General features: G+C 45.2%; 1 protein-coding gene across 1 annotated transcript in view; it reads right to left on the bottom strand.

Moving 5' to 3' along the window:
- Positions 1-3,086: 3,086 nt before the first annotated feature.
- The window catches only part of GFOD1 (glucose-fructose oxidoreductase domain containing 1), a 48,437-nt gene continuing 30,181 nt past the window's right edge, over positions 3,087-21,342 (bottom strand). Inside the window, 9 exon segments of the mRNA XM_048508513.1 lie at positions 3,087-3,175; positions 3,178-3,235; positions 3,273-3,294; positions 3,296-3,612; positions 3,614-3,653; positions 3,655-3,688; positions 3,691-3,735; positions 3,738-3,840; positions 3,842-3,907. Coding sequence (XP_048364470.1) covers positions 3,087-3,175; positions 3,178-3,235; positions 3,273-3,294; positions 3,296-3,612; positions 3,614-3,653; positions 3,655-3,688; positions 3,691-3,735; positions 3,738-3,840; positions 3,842-3,907 — 774 coding nt within the window.

Raw genomic sequence — 21,342 nt, 5'->3', positions numbered from 1 at the left:
GAGGATAGACAATGGGATTGGCAATGGGGACAAGAAAAGGCATAGATAGCAGTTTCCTCCCTTTGCCACTGCAGAGCTGTCAAAGAGACTGGAGGACTCTTAAGGCAAAGGCTATTTCTAATGGCAAAAAAAACCATGGTAATTAACAGGATTAATCCACAGCTTAGACTGTAGGCAGATGTGTCCCATCTTCCGTGGTTACGCAGAAATAGAAATCTCCCATTTTAGCAAGCCCACACAGATTTTACTATAAGCCTGGCATTTAAAAACTGAATCTACGTCAACTTGAACAGTAAAAAACCCTAAATCCTTGGATGATCAGAAATCCAATATTATAGCTGCAATTTGTTCCTTGTGCTGGCACCATCTTTCTCACAAGTCGATAGCTGTATTTCAGTGCTCAATTAACTTTTTTAATCTGATGTCTTCAATCTGATGCATGACAATCTCTCTCTGGGCTCAGCAGCTGAAACCGCAGGCCCTTCAGTTGTTATTCATGGATCAGGGATTATCACTTCAGTGTTACTAGAACATGGTTGCACAAACCTCCTGATGTTATGGTCAGAGATTACCCTCATGAGAGAAGGTGGGTGTCAATCCTGGGGAAGGGGGAACACATGTATAGCTTCTCTATTTCCTCACGGTGTTGTACAACTCCCACCAATAAAAGTAACATTTGTCCGTTTGGTTGAAACTTATGAGTTGTTAAATACTACTTCAATCTGGGGTCTAAAGCAGGCTGACCAGACGTCCTGCTTTTGGCGGGACAGTCCCGCCTTCAAACAATTTGTCCCGCGTCCCGCAGGTTATTGAAATTGTCCCAATTTTTGGGAGGCTGCCGCACTGCCTTCTGGGGTGCAAGGCAGTGCGGCAGCCTCCCGAGCACGGCCGCAGGAGCACGGCCTTCTGGGGCTTGCTGTTTCCCACCCTGTGACAGGGCGGGAAATGGCAAGCCCCAGGAAGGTAGTGCAAGGCTCACTTCAAGTGGGCCGCTGCATTCTGTTCAGAAAGGTGACCATCTGGTCACCTTAGTCTAAAGACAAACAGCAGCATCGAAACAACAAAGAACCCCATGGAACCTTAAAAGCAAAATATTTATTGTACTGTATGTTTTGTGGATGCCTCACTTTGTTGGACAGATTTTTTCATGCATCTGACAAAGAGGGTCTACTGCCTCCATAGAAGTTTATGCCCCAGTAAATTTGCCAACATTTAATCTATCTTGGACTCGCCATATTGGTTTTACAAGGTTATTAATTAGCTATGCATCTGAAATTTGCCAAAGAGCACATCAGAAGACTAAGTGACCCCACTGCAGACAATCTTTGTACATATCTCTTATTTGTCCATAGATTTCTGTGGTGCTTTCAGCACCAGGAACCCAGGGTACATTCCAAGGGCACAATAAACTTTGGTTTGTCCCAACTGTAGTTTTACGCAATAAACTCTGGTGAGTCTACCAAATGTAAACAACAAATTCTATTGCATTTTGTAAACCTCTGTTTATCTTCAGTCATATTCTCTATATTGCCATCTCTGTGTCCTGGCATTTACTCAACAAATTGTGATGTGAATTCAGACATCATAGCAAGCCACAATTACTGCCAATTGTGGCAAATAAACCAGCTACAAGCCCTAATCCTAATTTTATTCTTCCCAGTTTCTGGGCCACGGTTTTGAATGGGTCCCCGTCTGGTGAGAAAGAGTACTTGTTTTGCATGTAGAAGATCCCGGCACCTCTAGTTAAAAGGGGATCAGGTAGCAGGGTGCAAAACCTTATCCTGAGACTTTGAGAGGTACCAGTTAGAATATAGACAGTACCTCGACCACTATAGGTCAATCATTCAGATCAGTACTGATAATTTAGGGTTGAAACTTGCCACTTAAGGGGAATAAATTAACAACATAAGACCGGCCAAGTGTTCAAATATTACAATTAACTTGGGTTATTCAAATCTCAGTTTAGTGTGATGTCTGAATGCAGCCTATGTGAGACACACTACTATTTTAGCTAGTTCCGTATTTTAAAACCATAATTGTTTTCTGTATTGTCGAAGGCTTTCACGTCGGATCACTGGGTGTTGTGTGCTCTAGGTTGTAAGGGTATTCTAGTAGCATTTTCTCCTGACGTTAAGCCAGGCATCTGTGAAGCTGGCATTCTCAGAACCGTCGATTCGCTTCGCACCTGTGGCCAACATTCCACAGGTATACATATTCCTCTTGCTTTACTTCACCATCAGATCCTCTGAAGATGCCAGCCACAGATGCAGACAGGAGAAAATGCGCCAGAACATGGCCGCATACAACCCGAAACCACACAACACCCTATTGTTTTCTTCATGTTGCAGGAAGAAACAAAAGGGAAAAAATATCTGAAGAACAAGACCTTCCATGTTAGCTGCAACAAACCAAGTTGCCAAATTTCTGCAAGTGATACATTCATGCCAGTACCTTGGGTCCATTAACTGACGAGGGTGCATGGAGTTACTGAATGTAACAGTAATACATTAGCAAGCTCTTACCAGAAGGGCTGCTATGAAAACATTTGTGTCAGGAGTCAGCCATTTTGTCTGCCAAGGACTTTCTGACATTTCTCTTACCTCTCACAGCTCAAGCTGTTTGGCAAGGGAAAGCCCTAACTGGACCTTCCTTGAACCATTTTTTCCTACAGTAAACAATTCAACCAGCTACGACTTTATGGTTATACAAGAATCCCATCTCACCCACCTATACTGCTACTTTGTAAACACTTTTAGCAGGCTCCTGAATAGTCCTTGCTCGGTCCGGGTGCAGGGATTTCAAATGCCCTGTAAAGCAGCTACTATCACAGCACCAACTAGGCATTATGGAGCCACGTGTCAAGGAGTTACCCTTGGATTGTCTCCCCTTTGGTCTCGCTGCATGATGCTCAAGGTATCTTTTCTGTAAGGAAAGAATTGTAACTGATCCACCCTCTTCCTCCGGCTCTTTAAGATGGGACAAGAAGCTAGCAGGCATATTCGACTCCCGCGCATAGCTTCCACTGGATCGGGCATATGCTGGGCTTAATTCTGCTCCTTCGGGTCATAATCACAATATTTTGCCATTCACCCAGTTGGTTTTGATTTTTTAATGGTGTCCACCACACACAAAGCATAAAGGCAGTCGCCAAATGTGGCAGCCATTGTGAGCGTCAATCGCCCCAGGTCCTTCTGTCATCCTGATCCTCAAATGCCTGCCGGACGGCCTGCATCATCTTTTATTGTTCCTCGGAGATACGGGATGGATGTCACCAGTTGAAGGCCTCTCAGGTAACAAGGAGTTGCTGACTGGGGTGGAATCTTTCAGGAGGAGCTCCTTCTGAGAGGAGCTATTGTTTTGCCCGCATAAGTCAGTTCCTACTACACCAGTCACCTGCCAGAACCTACTCACAATAATGTCTTGTTTGAATTCTAGGATGTTGAAGTTGAGGGTCACAGTACAACACACTCCACCTTCCAAGACCATCTGAAACGCATAGAAGTCATCGCCGTGATTTGTCAGATCCCCTTGATGTGGTCCGCCTGTTTCACAAAAAGTCTTAAGTAAACCAAGGTACTCCTCAATGGGCTTGGCTGGCTGGTGAGGAATGTTAGAGATCAATGATGTGGGTACCAACGGAGTGCAGGCCCCACCGCCATCAAATCATCACAGCTCCAGTTGTACTTCTTCCCAAGAGGCTGCCGCTGTGAACCTGGACCTCACACACAAGTACTCTCCAACGTAGCCTTCTTGGATCAGCTGCTTCATCTTCACAAAGGCAGGCAGGAAACGGAGAACGGCACTCATAATGCTCATGAGCTTGGGATAGTAGTGGGCAGCTTGACATCATCCTAAAAGGCATCAAGAGGGGTGTATGCACGTCACAGATGACATTCTTCCCAATCCCCTGGGTCGGACATAACAAACACAGGGAGTTAGAACATCTCATGTTCCTGAGATACCAGCTCGAGTAAGTCAACATGTCTACAAGCACCTGGTTCTGGAGGGTTTCTGCTGTGGCCGTGGTCTGGTGGATTTTGTCTTTAACGCTTGGCCTGCATAACCCTCCAGAACCAGTTGAATCCGGGCCGAAAGCCTTCGACAACACATTCTACAAGCACCATTCATTTTTAAAACAATAAAATGTATTAGATATATTAATTCTGCCCTTATTCCAAGAACTCAAGGCAATATGCATGAGGCTATCAAATGTCCCTCATTTCGATCTAACCAAACCCAGATTAGCATAGCTGCATCAAGATTGTTGGAGTCATGTGCCATTCTGGGATAACTTAGAGAGTGGTACACTGTATACATCGCGTCCGACTGCAATGGAGAACACCATAACATCTAAGTCTCATTCTTCTATAATGTTGGAAGTTCTTTCCTCATTTTCTGTCATTGTCAAATCTGATATGAACATATTTCCAACGGTTGATCTGTATAGTTTATAAGGGGAAATGGCTGGTCCCTCTGATCAAAGCAGGACAACAGAATTGGGGCCCACTTACTTTCTATCTGTTTTGGTTCAACATTCAAGACAATCTTAATACTTTGAAAGCAGGGCACTAGCCTAAAAGAAAAATTCCTGTGGACAGGAATAGATGCTATCTCAAACCAAATCATTTGATGCTATTTCAAGAGCAATTTACATGGACTTTACAAAGTCAGTGAACTATCTATACATAGTCGCTGTCAAAACTCCTTTCCTTATTATTCTCATACCACAGAGGGCCAAACCAGACAGTACGCTTTGATACCAGTCAGCTCTGGAGTCATCGCGACTAGACTCCTATACTGAGACTCTGCCCTTCAGACGGGCTGGTCATCAATATACTTTAGGGACGGTAAAACGCCGCCCCTAGGGGAGTTGTTCGGGTGATAGCATGAGCTGCATCGCGAGCCGCAGCCTCGCCCCAGCGGCGCGCCGGTCACAGCTCTATCCTCGGCCCCCCCCGAGCGAAGCTTGAAACAGTAGCTTCCAACCGCTGCAGCAGCAGCTGGAAGACGCATTCTCCCCTTCCCCAAACGCCCCACCGTCCTCCAGCCTCTGGCGTTGCCGCACAGGCCAGGGACACGCCTGCCCTGTGATCGCCTGAGCTGGGGACGGGCGCATTCGCGCTGAGGCTGCCGCTTTCCCATCAGAACCGGGAGCCGCCTGTGCTTAACGGGTCTCGGCTGGATCACACGACACCCAACTTCCCAGCGTGCGGGCCGCGCGGAACGCCGTACAGCAGCTGAGAGCTAAATTCCCCGGGCGTTGCAAGGGCCTGACACAGATCAGCACCATGGTGCCATTTTAGGTGATAGTCAAGGTCCACCCACCTTGAGGGAGGGGAAGAGAGCCCATCAGCTGGTCATGGCCCACCCACCCTGAGGGAGGATAAAGGCTGGGAGGGGCAGGGGCCCATCAGCTGGTCATGGCCCACCCATCCTGAGGGAGGGTTGAGAAGGGAAGAGGGTGAAGGGGGCATCATCTGGTTGTTGCCCACCCACCCGGGAGGAAGAGAAGGGAGGGAGAGGTTGGCACGGAGAGGGGAAGCAGGGCAATCATCTGGTTGAGGTCCACCCACCCTGGAGGGAAGGGGAAGGAAGGGGAAGGGAGGGAGGGGCTCCATCATCTGTTTGTGGCTCACCCACCTGGGAAGAAGGACAGGAAGGGGGGAAAGGGAAGGGCTCTTGATTTGGAAAATGGCCCCAAGAACATTATGTGACTCTATGGGGGCACATGCAGTATTCAGTGCATATGCAGCCCCATCAGGACTTCATATTTATTTACTCTATTTATAACCTTTCTTCCCACTGGGGACTTAAAACAGCTTACATAATTTACTCTCCCTCCATTTTATCCCTCACAACAACTATGAGGTAAGTTAGGTCACCTAGAGAGCTTCCGCATGACAGAGTAAGCGTTCAAATCTGTGTGCACTGTGTAATGCCCATTGGGCAGCAGTGGGCAGCTGCCCAGGCATCACCTTGTGGGGCATCAAAATGCTGGGTCTGCTTTTCTTTTGCATTTTAGTGGTTTTCCAGAATCTGCAGGCGCAGTTTTATGTGGCACTGGGGCCCCTCAGGGTATCATCTGAGATGATGTGAGGCTCCTCTGTGCAGTTTGTTAGGGGTCCATGTTATGGACCCCTCAAAGGTAGCTCCCATCTCCTTAGCAAAGAATGGGGATGGGGCACTCTTGAGGGTCCATAACTTTGGACCCCTAACCAAACTGCACTGGGAAACTCTTTAAGTACCCATAAGGACAGTATCCTGATGATACCCTGAAATTTTGGTGTCAATACCTCCAAAAATGCGCCCCCTGCAGGAACATCCCTGAAATTTGCCCAAGAATCTTTGTTCTGCATTGAGTTTTCTGCATTGCTGTCCATGGGGGTTGCAGGCTGGGGACATTTGAAGGCACAGTCTCAAACTTCTTTAGGTCTCATCAGGAGACTTCCCTGATGAGCTGCTCCCAGGTTTAGCAGGCTTGGGTCAGGGGGGGGGCAAAGTTATGGACCCTCAAACTGTAGCCCCATCTCCTATTAGCTCCCATTGGAAACAATGGGGATGGGCACCTTTGGGAGTCCATAACTTTGGACTCCTTTGAACCAAACCCTCACCAGACTTGGGAGTAGCATAAGGACAGTATCCTGATGATATGCTGAAATGTTGGTGCTGGATATGTCTAAAATGCACTCCCTGCAGGCACCAATGTCCTGGTGCAAAAAATTTGGTCGCGGGTGGAGGGTTCTCAGGTTTTGCCCAGGGCTGCAGCCTGCCCAGGGCTGCCCTTCAAGCTACGCCCCTGAATCTGTGTCTCCCAGATTTTTTTTAAAATATTGTTTTGGCAGCAGCTGCCAGTTCAGCAAAAAAGATCTACCCGGTGTTACTGAAGTACTTGGCTTTACAGAACATGAAGTACGGTATATGGGTTATTTTAGAATATTCCTCAGAACAAATTTAAACAGTTTGATGTCAGCCCCATGAGATATTTATCTTCTGGTTGAGCTTCTTCCGATGAAGTGGTGCCTCCGAGTTCACCCTGAAAAGCCAGCCCTCTCCCACTGCTTCACTTGATCCATATAGAACAGGGTAATGGAGCTCATTAGGGTCCACTTATCAGCCTTTCACCAGCATGGCCAATTGGCCATGCTGGTAGGGGCTGATGGGAATTGTAGTTCCTGAACATCTGGAGAGCTGCAGGTTCCCTACCCCTGATATAGAATAAAGTCTGCCTGATTTCACTGAATGAATTCAGGTCGCTGACCTTAAGCTCCAGCTGTGCTTCTGGCTGCACAGCAAAAAAAAATACCATTTCTGTGGAACTAATGGGTAGACAAACAGCTAGAAATGCAGAAAGTATATATCTGTAATCAGTGGTGGGATCCAAAAATTTTAATAACAGGTTCCGATGGTGGTGGGATTCAAACAGTGGCATAGCGCCAATGGGGCTGGGTGGGGCACGACGGGGGCGTGGCCAGGCATTCCGGGGGCGGGGCATTCCTGGGCGGGGCTGTGGCAAGGACGCAGGGCACGTGTGCCCCAGCTGCAGTCCCCTTTTACTTGGATATTACTGTAGTCATTTTTGTTAAGGGCAAAAGCTATGGGCTGCAGAAAAGAGACAAGTTAGGGATTGTCTGCCAATTCCCATCTCGCTCTGAAATGAAGGTAAGTGTGTGTGGGTGGGCGCCATGGGGTGGGGGGTAGAGGTGGGGTGGAGTGGGGTGGGGTGCCATGGGGGGAAGGGAGCCACAGGAGGCCCTGGCGGGTGATTTTGCATTTCCCACTTGACGAGATTTGATGTACCCAGGGACAGAGATTACCCCCTTGTCCCTAGTGGAGTTAATCATTAACAACCGGTTCTCCGAACTGAGAAAATTTTAATAACCGGTTCTACCGAATAGGTGCGAATAGGCTGCATCCCACCTCTGTCTGTAATGTGTGACAAGCTTTTCTATGCCCTCAAGGGGCACATAGCAAAACCTTGAAGACATATCACTATACATGTAGCAACTATGGAAGCCAATTTCTGAAGCTCTTCTTGGGCATGGTCTGGGTGAAGAAGTCTGAAGGGTGCTCAGCCCTTGGTTCCACCCCTACACTGGCAGAGACTGGTAGTTTAATAGATGGCTACAGTGGGTACTGCTGAACAGCCCTGCTGACTTCTAAATTGGAGCCTGGAATTCAGTCAATCAGACATATATTTTTAGTCTGTGCTGGCAAAAAGTCACATGAATTTATAGGGGTGACCTACTTTTTTTAAGAGGTGAGGTTCAGCGGTAGTTTTTGGTTGCTTTGGTTTAATTATCAATTAAAACTAATGAAATTGGGTTGTAACCCTTTGCTGCAAATGAGGTTTTCTAACGGTTTCCCCACGTGTTCGACTTGCACCTGATTTTCTTGGCAGTCAAACTGTGAGCTCTGAAATCAGTTTGGGCACAGTTGTTCCATACGTCTGCCCTCCCTCTGCATTTTCACGGGAAGGGAAGTCAATTTCATTCTTTCCTGACATGCAACCAGTGATTCCCAACCCTTTTTCACTCGCGTACCCGTTGGCAACCCATTTCCCTAAAAGTGTGCCCTTATATTAGCAAACCCAATACACAATTTTTTCACATACTACCAAATACTCTGGCATGTATCCCTCGGGATATGCATACCCCAAGTTGGGAACCGCTGCTTTAAACAATCAGGGTTATCAAGGGGGAGGGTGCTGTTGTCATCAATGGTGTCCTCTGTGGTATCACAGCACAGTACCCCTCCTTTTGTTTTGGGGGGGGGCTTGCTTATGTTGACATATTGATATAGTGTTGAATTGGCAGGTGGAGCAGGTTTTCTGAACTCCCAGCTTTCATTTTTTAAAAATGTAAATCTCTATTCCTTCCCTCAATGGCTGCTGTATCTATCTGTCTTTTATGGACAATTGTTTTATTGTATTTTGGAATGCCAATAAAGGCTTGTCTATGTCTATTCCTTCCCTCACAGAGATATAAGAAAAAAAGGCATACCTCCAAAAATGAGGAGCTAGAGACTTACTTTGTTTAACAAATGAAAGCGGAGAATTGAGAGAACCTGCTCAACCCATGATTGGGCTGTATTAATACATTAGTATTTTAGTGTGTGGTGGTTTTTTTGATAATGACATGTTCAGTTTAGTGGGGGGGGGGTTGTGGGGGGGTTGTGGGGTTGACAATGACATCCACAGGGGAGCCCAGTTGCCCATGAATATAGTAACAGCGAACTTCATATAGTGAAATCCTACATATTAGTATTTTCTATTGACTGGAGTGCTTTTATGTATTGCCAACACAAACTGGGTGCCGATTTCCCGTGCTGATTTCTGCTAGTTCAAGCATGCAAGTAGGATGAACAACAATCTCCTTTGAAGCTTTGGAACAAACAAATAACAGGAAGTATCTCACCAAACAGAAGCTAGTCAGATGTGGTGATCAACCACACCACCAACCAAAGTGGATTTTGCCTGCAGTGATCACATGAAGTTGCCTTTTACACCAGCTCATGGGCTCATCTAATCCAGTACCATCTATACCAATTGGCAGAGAATTCTCAGCTCCAAGTCTTTCCCAAGACTATCTAGGCAGTGAATAAGAACATCAGAAGAACCCTGTTGGATCAGACCAGTTGTCCATCTAGTCCAGCATCCTGTTTCACAACCAACCAGTTGCTCTGGAGAGCCCAAGAAACAAGGCACAGAGGCCAAACTCCTTGACTGATGTTGCCTCCTAGCCCTGGTATTCAGAGATTTGCTGCCTCTGTAGATGTGGATTCTCCTTTGTGGTTAGCAGTCATTGATGGATCTCATCTCCATGAATGGCTAAAGCCACCTACACTGTGGCCATCAGTACCATGACCAGCAGTGAATTCAACATTTTACAGTGCCATCTTAAGAAGACTCACTCAGAGGCCCATTCCGCACGGACCTCGCAAGCGGGGGTGGACCGGCATACTTGCCGCCAGTGCATCCCTCCATGGCCATTTGCACAGTGCCCTGCAAAGGGCCCCAGTGCCCCAGCTGCCTGCGGGGTACATTCTCACGGACACGCCAGCACAGATCCCTCTTACCATGTCTCCTGGCTGCTGTTGCACTGAAAAGGACAAGGGACACACCCCCATGGCCATGGCAATGCCTTCAGGGCAGGAGGCCAGGAGGCGTGTCCCCTGGCCTCTCCAGAGCAACGGTGGCCGGGGAACTAGGTAAGACGGATCAGCGCCGGTGTGGAAAAAACGCCAGTGTCCACTCGGTGCCATTTGTTCAGCACAGGGTGGATGCCAGCATTTTCCAAAAGACTTGCTCATTGAGCGAGTCCGAAAAACACCATTGTGGGGAGGATGCACTGCTGCCACCGTGCTCCAGCAGCAACAGCGGTGCGAAGTCCTCCCCCACAGTGGCGTTTTTGCTGGCCCCGCACCAGTCTACCTGCCCCGTGCGGAACAGGCCCTTATCTTACTCACATGTACTGACTAGGATTTAGAAAGTGTTCTTAGGATTTCATGTCAATCACTCAAGGAACAAAGAACTCTTTTCTTTTGTTTGTCCTAAATCTATAACCCATCAACTTCACTGGGTGCTCCTGAATTCTGGTTTTAAGGGAAGAAAAAGAGAAAAAAATTATCTCCAACCACTTTACCACGGATATTGGTATAATTATAACCAGTGGTGGGGTTAAGCAGGTTCGCACCGCTTCGGCAGAACCGGTTGTTAAAATGGTGCTTGTAAACAACCAGTTGTTAAATTATTTGAATCCCACCACCAGAACCGGTTGTTAAATTATTTGAATCCCACCACCAGAACCGGTTGTTAAATTATTTGAATCCCACCACTGATTATAACACCATATCCAACTATGGAAGTTTCCACCCATGATTGGATATTGAACTATTGCTAAACAACAATAATTTGCAACTGCACTGTTTTGTTGGCAGTAGAAAATCCAATTGTCAATTATTGCTATTGCACAATAATAGCACAGTTTCCAATAATGTGGATACAGTTTATGAGTGGATATAGTGTTGGCATAGACATAGCATAAGACATAGCTTCAGACACAGTGTACCTTCATGAAAGATGGCCTTCAGGTTTCTGATTCCGCAATGTCACTGTCCAAATCCCTAAGGGAGGGAACTAAATATTGCTTGAAGACACTGTGCTGAAGCTAATATGTTTACCGCAAGGTTTTGGGAAACTGAAAGGGGGAAGATGGATACTTTACATGAAATCCAATCCAATCCATCCCATTGGGATGTCATTGGGAATAAACCGCAAGTTTATTCCCAGAAGGTCATGTTTTCCAAAGTGTATTACTTTATTCTCTAACTGCTTCTTGCTTAAAGGTGTTGTTTTTCCTTTCTGGATTATCCACAGACATCCTCTGCGGAGCACGAACCAGAAAAACACAGACATCTGGTCATGATATTTTGCTGACTCCGGGGACATCAACTCCAACTAATTGCTTTCTCTACTGCCTCCATTTCAGACAGGAATCCCTTGCCTCCCCTTCTCTAATGGAAAGCAAACATTCTCAGTGTGTGCTCATTACATTATTAAAGGGTGGGGATTGTTGTCTTCTTATACCAACAACTCTTAAAAGCCCAGCAAGCTCTTAGACGTTTTATGGAACCAAGTGTCAATGATAAACAACTTATGTACAATCTGAGGGGTCTCCAGACACCACCTCCCAATACCATTTCTTCAATCCATTCCAAACCAGAAAGGACCAAAGACATTAGGCCCAGATGAAGCCAAAGTTGTGTCTCATTTCATCCTCCAGAAACAAGAAACCTCAGCTGAGCACACACGGGCAAACAGCTCCCCTCCCTTTCACCACATTCATATCCACTGGGGTATTCATTATGATGAGGTAGAAGTGCTTTCTTATTCCCCTTTCAAAAACAGCCATAGACTGAAAGACAAACAGTGAGGTTTGCCCAAAGCCAACCAGAGAGTTCATGGCTCATTAAAAGATAAATCTGACAACCTAGCCCAAACCACTGTTTACTTGGACAGAAGCCTAATTAATTTCAGTGGGATTTATTCCCAAAGAAAGTCTATTCAGAAAGGCAGTCTGACAACGAAACCCTAAGTGGAGATATACCCTTTTAAACTCATCCGTTTCAATGAGCTTAGAAGGGTGTAGCTGTTCTTAGGATTGCATTGTAAGCCTTCCAGGTACTAATTTAGGTCTCTTTCATGAAATTTGTCACTTGCTTTCGACAGCACTCCCTGTTCTAGGAGTATCAAATGACCTTCTACCCAGTGTCAATTACCTTTAGTCTGCCTTATTATACTTTACAGAAAGGCAGACAGATAGGCTTCTAACTCATACCAAAGGAGTCCAAAGGTTTTTTAAAAAAATGAAAATAAAGTATTTTTAATGTTTCACATCTGATTTTCATTATAAAGCACACATAGCCTGTATTAGAGACACTTTCATACATTTTAAAGAACTGGAATTTGTGGGGTAAACTAGCTTCGGTCAGCTTCTCTTTTTGGCCAACTACTCAAGACAACTGCCTTGGATTTCAGAGAGAACCATGCACACTGTTGAATATTTTAGAAGGACTTTAAAAAAAAGAGAAGGTTCAAAGCAAAATGAACAGTAACAAAGGCATTTGGCTATAATTCACTCCAGCTTTCCTTCACTTTCATTATTGTTCCAGACCCCTTTTATTGTAAATAAAGCATCATGCTTATGCAAGAAAACAGACATGAAAGGGGACTACTCTGTGCTCAATACAACACAGGCTGGCTTTTGGGTGCAGCTTACGAGCTATGAGACTGCAGGGTGAATGGGACCACAGAAGAGATTAAGGAAACTCTCTTTTCCCACCTCAGAGAGAGTGTTGTGTTAAACACTGGCTTATCCAGCTGTGGTGGGGGGGTCTCAAACCCCAGGTGCCATTTCTTGGATGTGCACCCACTCCCTCATAACTGCCCCCCAGTCCGGAACTCCCCACAGAGTTCAAGACTGGGACACAGTTGAAAGTCAGCAAGGCCAGCAAATTCCACATGGAGATTGTGAACGGGGTCTGAAGGGCTCACCCCACATCCATCTCCATGTGGAGGTTGGGTGTGGGGATGGCTCGATCTCCACATGGAGATGGGAGCAGCAAGGGATGGTTGAGCCCAGCTGGGGCCAGGATTGGATCCAACACTAAACTTCAGGCAAGGAAACAAATCTGGTCCACCAGATTAGAATCCATTGCTCATGCAGAGAAGAAGGGAATCAAATGTGGTTCTCCAGATTGGATTCTACCTGATCTTAATCACTACACCGCGCTGGGCCTTTGACAGGCAGATCTATCTCTTTGGCTCATTTGGTGCTTAGAAAAGTAGGATGTAGTCCTAGAAATATAAATACAGTGGAATCTCGGGTCTTTGCTTTGGTAATCCCATTCATTCAGAAGAATAGATGAAAGCAACTGAAACCGCATGAAAACCGAGGCAAACTTTTCCATAGGAATCAATGTAAATCCAATTAACTGCTTCTAGGCACTCCAAAAACATACCAAAACATATTACTTTGGGTGAATATAGTGTTTAATGCTGAAAACAGTAACAAACAATAACACTTTAAGCATCTTCAGCTTCAGTGCCAGTGGACCAATGTCGCACCAGAAAGCTGTCCAAAGAGGTCTATTTCTGAAGTCTCTGTAAGATTTGTCTGAAATGAGGCAAGACATTGTCATTAAACAAGTTGCAGACACAGCCTGCAACAGCTTTGTCCAGGTGATTTTTCTCCACAAACCCCTGCACCTTACTGCAAATCGATGAAAAAACCGAGTAAGTAAGCCAATGAAAACCGGAGACAAATTTTTCACTGAAAAAATCGATGAAAACCAAAACCGATGAAAACCGAAGGCAATGAAAACCGAGGTTCCACTGTACTGTTGAGGAATACTCAGATAAGTTTCTGAAACCTCTCCCCTAGCTGCCTCCATTAATTGCATCCCATTCACCATCTATAGGGCTCTTTTTAGTGAGGCCACAGCAGATGGTAGCTTTAATGACCTCCAAGATGAAGGTTGTTCTTATATGACATTGTTTTAGAATTATCCCTCTCCGATCTAATATTTTGCTCTCTTATATTTTATGTCAGAGGGAAATGTTGTAATTCAAAAAGTAAAAGGACATCCAAGGTTACTTCAGATATCACAAGGAAACCGCAGCTTGTTTGAGACGTGACCAAGCCTACAAACCACAAGAGCAGGAGCTCCACCATCAGGCGCACAGATAAGGTTGTATATTACAATGATGTGATTTCACCACAAGTTGTGGTAGCATCCAAAATTTTGGTGCCCTAACAAGTTGCAGTTTGTTTTCTTGCCCACAAGCCAGGATCCTAAACTACAGCTTCATCTTGGTTTGTGGTTTAAAAGCAAAGTCCAATTTTTTAAAGCTCAATTTTTTTAAAGCCCAAATTCAGATCTCACAACAAAACCAGATATCCTAAGACAGTAGATGTTAAAGCGCAATCCTAAGAATGCAGCGCACATTGCAACCTCTCTTCAATATTACAAGGGAGGTTCACGAAGATTATGAGCAAGGCTGATAATGATAGAATGTTTTGGAGGACGTTGATCCATAGGGTCATCATGAGTCAAAAGCAACTTGAGAGCAGGTGCACTCTGATCTGGAGGAACCGGGTTTGATTCCCCGCTCTGCCGCCTGAGCTGTGGAGGCTTATCTGGGGAATTCAGATTAGCCTGTACACTCCCACACATGCCAGCTGGGTGACCTTGGGCTAGTCACAGCTTCTCGGAGCTCTCTCAGCCCCACCTACCTCACAGGGTGTTTGTTTTGAGGAGGGAAGGGCAAGGAGATTGTCAGCCCCTTTGAGTCTCCTGCAGGAGAGAAAGGGGGGATATAAATCCAAACTCTTCTTCTTCTTCTTCTTGATGGCACTTAACACACACAAACTGGCATCACACTGAAATTAGAGACAGTTCATCTCATGCAGAAAGAGAGGAGAGAGAAATCTTGGCTTTGGAAAACCATTGCTTTTTTGACTTCTACATCTACTCAAATAGATATTTTATGTGCTTAACCCCAAAATAGAATTCACCCTTGATCAGTGCATCAGAGGTACACTAATTCTTAAATTTCACACTGCAATCTCAGTTTTATATCTCTTAACTTAGGCCCCTTCCGCACATGCAGAATAATGCACTTTCAATCCACTTTCAATGCACTTTGAAGCTGGATTTTACTGTGCGGAATAGCAAAATTCACTTTCAAACAATTGTAAAAGTGGATTGAATGTGCATTATTCTGCATGTGTGGAAGGGGCCTAAGTGAGGTCATAATTCTGTTCTCCAGCACCTTTCCAATCCATTCCAGGCCATTGACATGTTTTATGTGCTTTTTATAAAAATGGGATGGGAAATTTCATCAAGCCGGTCAGGGTCTGTAACCCTCTCTGAAATCATGGCTTTGCTGGCACCTAATGCAGTAGGGCTGGGGAGAATCTGAAGAGTGCTCCCTTAAACTCAGAGGTAAGGTCCAACCTCTGGCGCTTCCAGATGTCTTTTCACATGGACTCCTGCTGTGCTTTGAAATTCAATCTCCCATGGTTCCTTGCTGGTTCCTTGCTGGTTGTCATGAGTAAGGCCATTGTTTTCTTTGCTCAAGTTTGTTTGCATTGAATTCTCAGATTTGCCATTGGCTTGGATTCTCTCATTCAATATTAGGTTGGCATCTGTAATTTGACATTTATTGGGTTTGCGATAGCCTTCCTTGCTAAAAATGTTTGGCTCAGAGGATTCTCTCATGGACATCTGTTGTGTTACATTTGCCACATTTTCCTGCTGGAATCCCCTGGTTCTACATGGGTTCTTTGGGAAACAGCTCCAATTAGGTCAACAGCACTATACAAGGCACTAGCAGACACTGTTTGAGGTCATAAATGAGAGGCCACCTCCATTCTTGTTCAAAGAAACACCTTCTTGGAGTTGTGCAGACAGTGAAGGCAGCATGAATGCCAATGGGGAAACAAGTCTGGACCCTAGATGTCTGTGGAATCGTGAATTTACCCGCTCTACATAACTTCATTCATATGAACAGAGCCTGGAGCCAATGTGGTCATGTTGAAGTACTCTGCTGTAGAAATAAACAATATTAATATCCTAAACTCTAATTCAGTTGGTAACAGTGTGACCTACTTATCATCAAAACATGATTCTTCAGCTCAGTTTCCTACCCACTACCCTCCTGTCTGAAAAACTGGATGCAATTAGTCTTATAACAGCATCTATTAAACTGAGGAGACTTTTGGGGTGCTGTGTGGTTTCCGGGCTGTATGGCTGTGTTCTAGCAGCATTCTCTCCTGACGTTTTGCCTGCATCTGTGGCTGGCATCTTCAGAGGATCTCGAAGATCTTCAGAGATCCTCTGAAGATGCCAGCCACAGATACAGGCGAAACGTTAGGAGAGAATGCTGCTAGAACACGGCCATACAGCCCGGAAACCACACAGCACCCCAGTGATTCCAGCCGTGAAAGCCTTCGACAATACATTGAAGAGACTTTTTTTGAACACTGATTGTTTGATTCCAAAGTTTGGTCACACTGCTATAACCAGAGCATCTTTTGTGCCAGTGCACACTGGTATGGTGCACTGGAACATTTTTGGGCTGGGCCTGATCAGAACCCAATGTCAGTCGCCCGCTCAGGCAATAAAACGCTTGTAGGTTTTCAAGGATTTTATTGAAGACATATGAGAGACAGAAGAGACAGTTCTGGCGAAAAGGCGCCAAGCAGTTGATAATACAGATAGCATAATCCCCACCCCCACATGGGAACAGAGAGAGTTAGAAACGTCCAGCCTGGAGGCCCTTCCCAGCCAAGGAATTCCAAGGCCAGCACAGTTGATAGCAAGGCACCTGAAAAAGCTAAAGCACTCCCAGACACTGCCCCCCTCCCAACAATAGCATCCTGACACCCATTACTTGGCCTACTCTGCCTGCTGGCACATGAGATGATTGCTGAGACTCAGCCAAAGTCATGCCCACTGATTTTGTCAGCAGGTACAACGATGTACATTGGCTGTTCTACCACCTTCTCCACCACAGTCTCTTTGAGAAGCCAGAAGAGGGGGCAGCTTGTGGACCAGCAGTGTAGCCAATATACACTGTTGCATCCGCTGACCTCATCAGCAGGCACAACTTCAGCTGTTGTCTCTGAGCAATCAGCCGAGATCCCAGCAGGCAGGATGGGCTACGCCACGGTTTCTGATCACTCGGTCCGCCCTGGCCCAGCACAAAAAGACACCCAAGCTCCATTTGATTCTGACAATGCTGAAACCTTCCTTTGGGTAAGGTTGATGGAAATGTGTTAAAGTGCACCCTAGAGAAGGCCTATTGGAATTTTGCAAGGCGATATTTGATAGGTACAGGGCTGCAAAGTTTCCTGACCATGATTTTAGAGTCTTAAATGAGTTTGGAAGAAAGGCTGTCTCATTTTGTAATTTTTTTTTACAATCCTCATGTTCTAGTCTAAGAGTAGTTTGGAAGGATATTAATCCTGTCAGCTGCAGATGGATTCTCAGCCAATAGTTAATAATAACCATCTAGGCCAGGGGTAGGGAACCTGCGGCTCTCCAGATGTTCAGGAACTACAATTCCCATCAGCTGGTAGGGGCTGATGGGAATTGTAGTTCCTGAACATCTGGAGAGCCGCAGGTTCCCTACCCCTGATCTAGGCCCTAGCCTTTACCTTTAATAGCCCTGTTTCTTGATGAAGGACTGGATTGGCTGTGTATTTAGGGGCATTAAATGAAGCTCTGAGGCTTGATTGTATTCACTCTAGTAAGGCAAAGTTGTTCTAAGGGCCCAGTTGGGCACCATAAGTGAGCTGTGTCAATGATTTGGCTGTAAATAAACTGATCACAGCTGGAATGAGGTTTCCCCCTTTAGTCCAATAGAATCTAAGTGTGGCCTCAGAGCTCCTTTGAGTGAGTCTACAACAAATTGAATATGAGCCAACATTCTGCCATTATGTTGGGAAATTACGCCCAGATTCTTAAAACATCTCACCTGGTCAATTTTCTGTTCATGGGTTTGCCATCAGGAGTTCTTAAAGCTATTTTAAAAACACATTATTTTGGTTTTATCATAATTGCTAATTAAATGCTCCTCCTGTCAATGTAATCCCAGTATAACCAGGTCTCATTTCAATCCAACTTTAGTTTGTGATAAAATCTGCAGCAGCATCTGCATACATAAGCATTGTTAGCTTTTTCCTGGCTAGCTTTGTGGCGTGGACATCTGATTTCTGAAGGTGTTTTATTAAGGAATCCATATAGATGTTGATTAGAAAGGGGGGCAATAGGCATTCCTATCTCATACCTCTCTAGGAACTGCATTTACAAATGAACCTCATGACTACATCTTACTCAAAGTCTAGTATTCTCATGAAGCTTGAGAATCAAAGGCAATAGGTGTTTGTCAATTGAAGTATTAAGCAGTTTTGTCCATAGATTCCCCCTAAATATAGTATAAAAGGCAACTTTTAAATCAACAAATGCTGTGAACAGGCAGCCTTTTCTGGAACTTATGTATTTCTCAATTAGGTGGTACAAAATGAGGCAGTGGTCCATGGCTGTCCTACCCTTTCTGAAGCCAGTTTGTTCATCCTCTATATAGTCTTCCTGATCTAACCAGCCACATAATCTGTGGCTGTTTCCGCAGGGGTGGAATACAGCGTCCCAGTGACGCTAAAAACAGCGTCCCTGGGGAGGGGGAGTTCTCGCGACGATGCAGCCGGGCGGGCCTCAATAACCCCTGTGCCGGACGGGGCCGCTTCTTCAAATCTCGCTCCCTGAGCGAGGTATTTCAGAAATAGCGGCTTCCAACTGCTGCCGTTCGCACGGCAGCGGCTGAAAGGCGCCATCCCCCCCCCCTTTTTTGAACGCCTACCTTGTCTCCTGGCGTCCGGCTTGTCGCAGAGGCCAGGGGACACGCCCTGGCTCAAGCACTCACAGCCGCCGCCTTCCAGGTTGCAGATGTCCCCTGGCTTCTGCGTATGAGCTGTGCCAGGAGACAGTATTGGCAATGGCGCAGCCTGTGCGAAGGTTGCGCTTCACCGCCGATTTATTCCCCGACTGTCCATGCTAACAATCCCAAAAGGCTGCATTGTTTATGCCGATTACACCGCACTGCTGGGTGTAAAAGCGGAAAGGGCCTAAGACAGAAATGCTTTGAATATAACTTACTGATTATATTTAGTAGAGTTATGGGTCTATAGTTAACTGGATCCATTGTACAACCTTTCTTGAAAATGGGCTGTATAATGACAAGGGCTCCAATCCTGCAGAACTTGAGCTGTTTGATCGAAGTAGGTAAATTGTGCTGCTAAGATTGGAGCCCACCAATTCACACTGCTGAGGCCCCTGTCCTCCCCAGGATCCATTCACAAATCTCAATCTGGATCTGGCAACCCTACCCCACATCCCCCACTGGTGGCCATTGGGAACCAACTCCATCTTGTAAAACAGGATCATCTGTTTTTTACTCCCTTCACTTGTTCCAGTAACAAATGTTGTCCCTGTACTGGGTAAAAGGCCACAAGGTCATCCAATCTGGCAGTCAAAAAATGGCGGCAAAAGCGCACCTTCAGTCGAACATTGGCTGATTTGTCTGCTGGAGTGGCAGCTACTGCCAAAGCAATCTTTTCAAAAATCTACACAGCCGATCAAATCCCCAATGGCCAATCAGAAGCCTTGCTGGACAATAGCCCCACCTACTTTCCACAACACTGGGTGGGTACCAGGGAAGGTGTCAGCAGGTGCCAAAGTACCCATAGGTACCATGTTGAGAAGCCAGCTCTACATACTACCTTATACGTGCACTGAAACAATACATTCCAGTCACAAGCCTTTATTGGCATAAAATAAACATACAAAATCAGCATACAAAATTTGCCCATTATTGCTCACAATTATAGACACTGGTACTAAAATACTAAATACTAAAATATATACATGGTCCTTCTGTAACTATAGGACATTCCTTCAGCTAAGTTAACTCACTTAAACGTCATCGGATACTGACAGAAGCTAGAAAAATTACTGCTGGCTATATGTGGTCATAATACATAGACATTGGTTGGTATTCATCTAGACTTACGTCTATTATTGTTAGCAGAAATTTTGCTACATTCTCACACACTGTGGGATCCATGTTGTTCAAAAGCATAGGTATCTTAAGAGCATCAGTTAGATTGTTATACAGAAATGGGATAAGTGCAGATTGTGACATTCTGATTTTTGCAAACCTTACACAATGAAAGAGGGTATGATCGAGTGTCTCCACCTGACCCATATTGCATGGACATAGCCTCCTCTGTTTATCAATTTGTTGATATCTGCCATAGAGCAGCATAGAGGGCATTAGATTGAATCTGGCCAGTGTTAAAGCTCTTCTTAATTTAGGGTTGGTGATCCACTGTAAATAATTGGCCATGTGTCCTTGTTCAATTGGAATAAGCAGGGTCACGGGGGGAACACGTTTTCCTCGCAGCTGTTATCATATCCCGATACTCTTGTTCTAATAGCTTAGTTTTCAAGCAGCTATATGCTTCTGATAGGGAAAGAGGGACTAACGACTCTAATGAAACAATACATGCAGAAGAGGAATGAATATAAGCGCACTGGCCCTGCGTCCACTCATTCTGGATCAGGAGCACAGCACTACAGAGGACACGCAGAACACGTATGCTGCCCTTTGGGAGCACGGCTTTTTGAAGCTGTTTGTGAAGGGAAAGACAATTTTCTGCCTGGCAGCTACTGCTTTATCTGAACATAAACACTTTATTGGAAAAGTTAAACGTATAATCCAATTGAATCACAGAATCTGCAAGTGCCGAAATTGAATGAACTGCGTTGAGCTTCCAGATTATTTCGTAGGCTTTTGTCGTTCAGACTCCCAGGCAACAGAAAGTATCATAACTTAATTTTACTTCAATGTGCCCTTTAAAAACATGGTCTGTTCATAAGCTCTTAGGATCCCCGTTTTCCCATGAGTACTGGCTTAGTGCAAAGAGCTCAATCACAGTTCAGTGAGCACAAAGTAAAACAAAGCTAATAGCACAGAAAATGTTCTGGAGTTGACAAGAGTACAGTATGTTTCTCTAGTAGTTCATCAGGGCCTGTCCAAGAGTGCATTGAGATAAAACAAAGAGCTTCCTTCAAAGCCTTCTTTGATAACAAACCATTTTAAAAAAACCATATTAAGAAGAAATGCAGAATTAAGGGATATGCACATTTTATTTCAGCCAGAAAGATCCCAAAATTGCTGCTTCCTTGAAAACATATTAGTTTTAAAACAGGTGGCCCTTT

The sequence above is a fragment of the Sphaerodactylus townsendi genome, linkage group LG09 (assembly GCF_021028975.2).
Source record: "Sphaerodactylus townsendi isolate TG3544 linkage group LG09, MPM_Stown_v2.3, whole genome shotgun sequence".
In the NCBI taxonomy this organism is placed as follows: domain Eukaryota; kingdom Metazoa; phylum Chordata; class Lepidosauria; order Squamata; family Sphaerodactylidae; genus Sphaerodactylus; species Sphaerodactylus townsendi.
The sequence above is the reverse complement of the archived record's forward strand: the minus strand, read 5'-3'. Positions and strand labels throughout refer to the sequence as shown.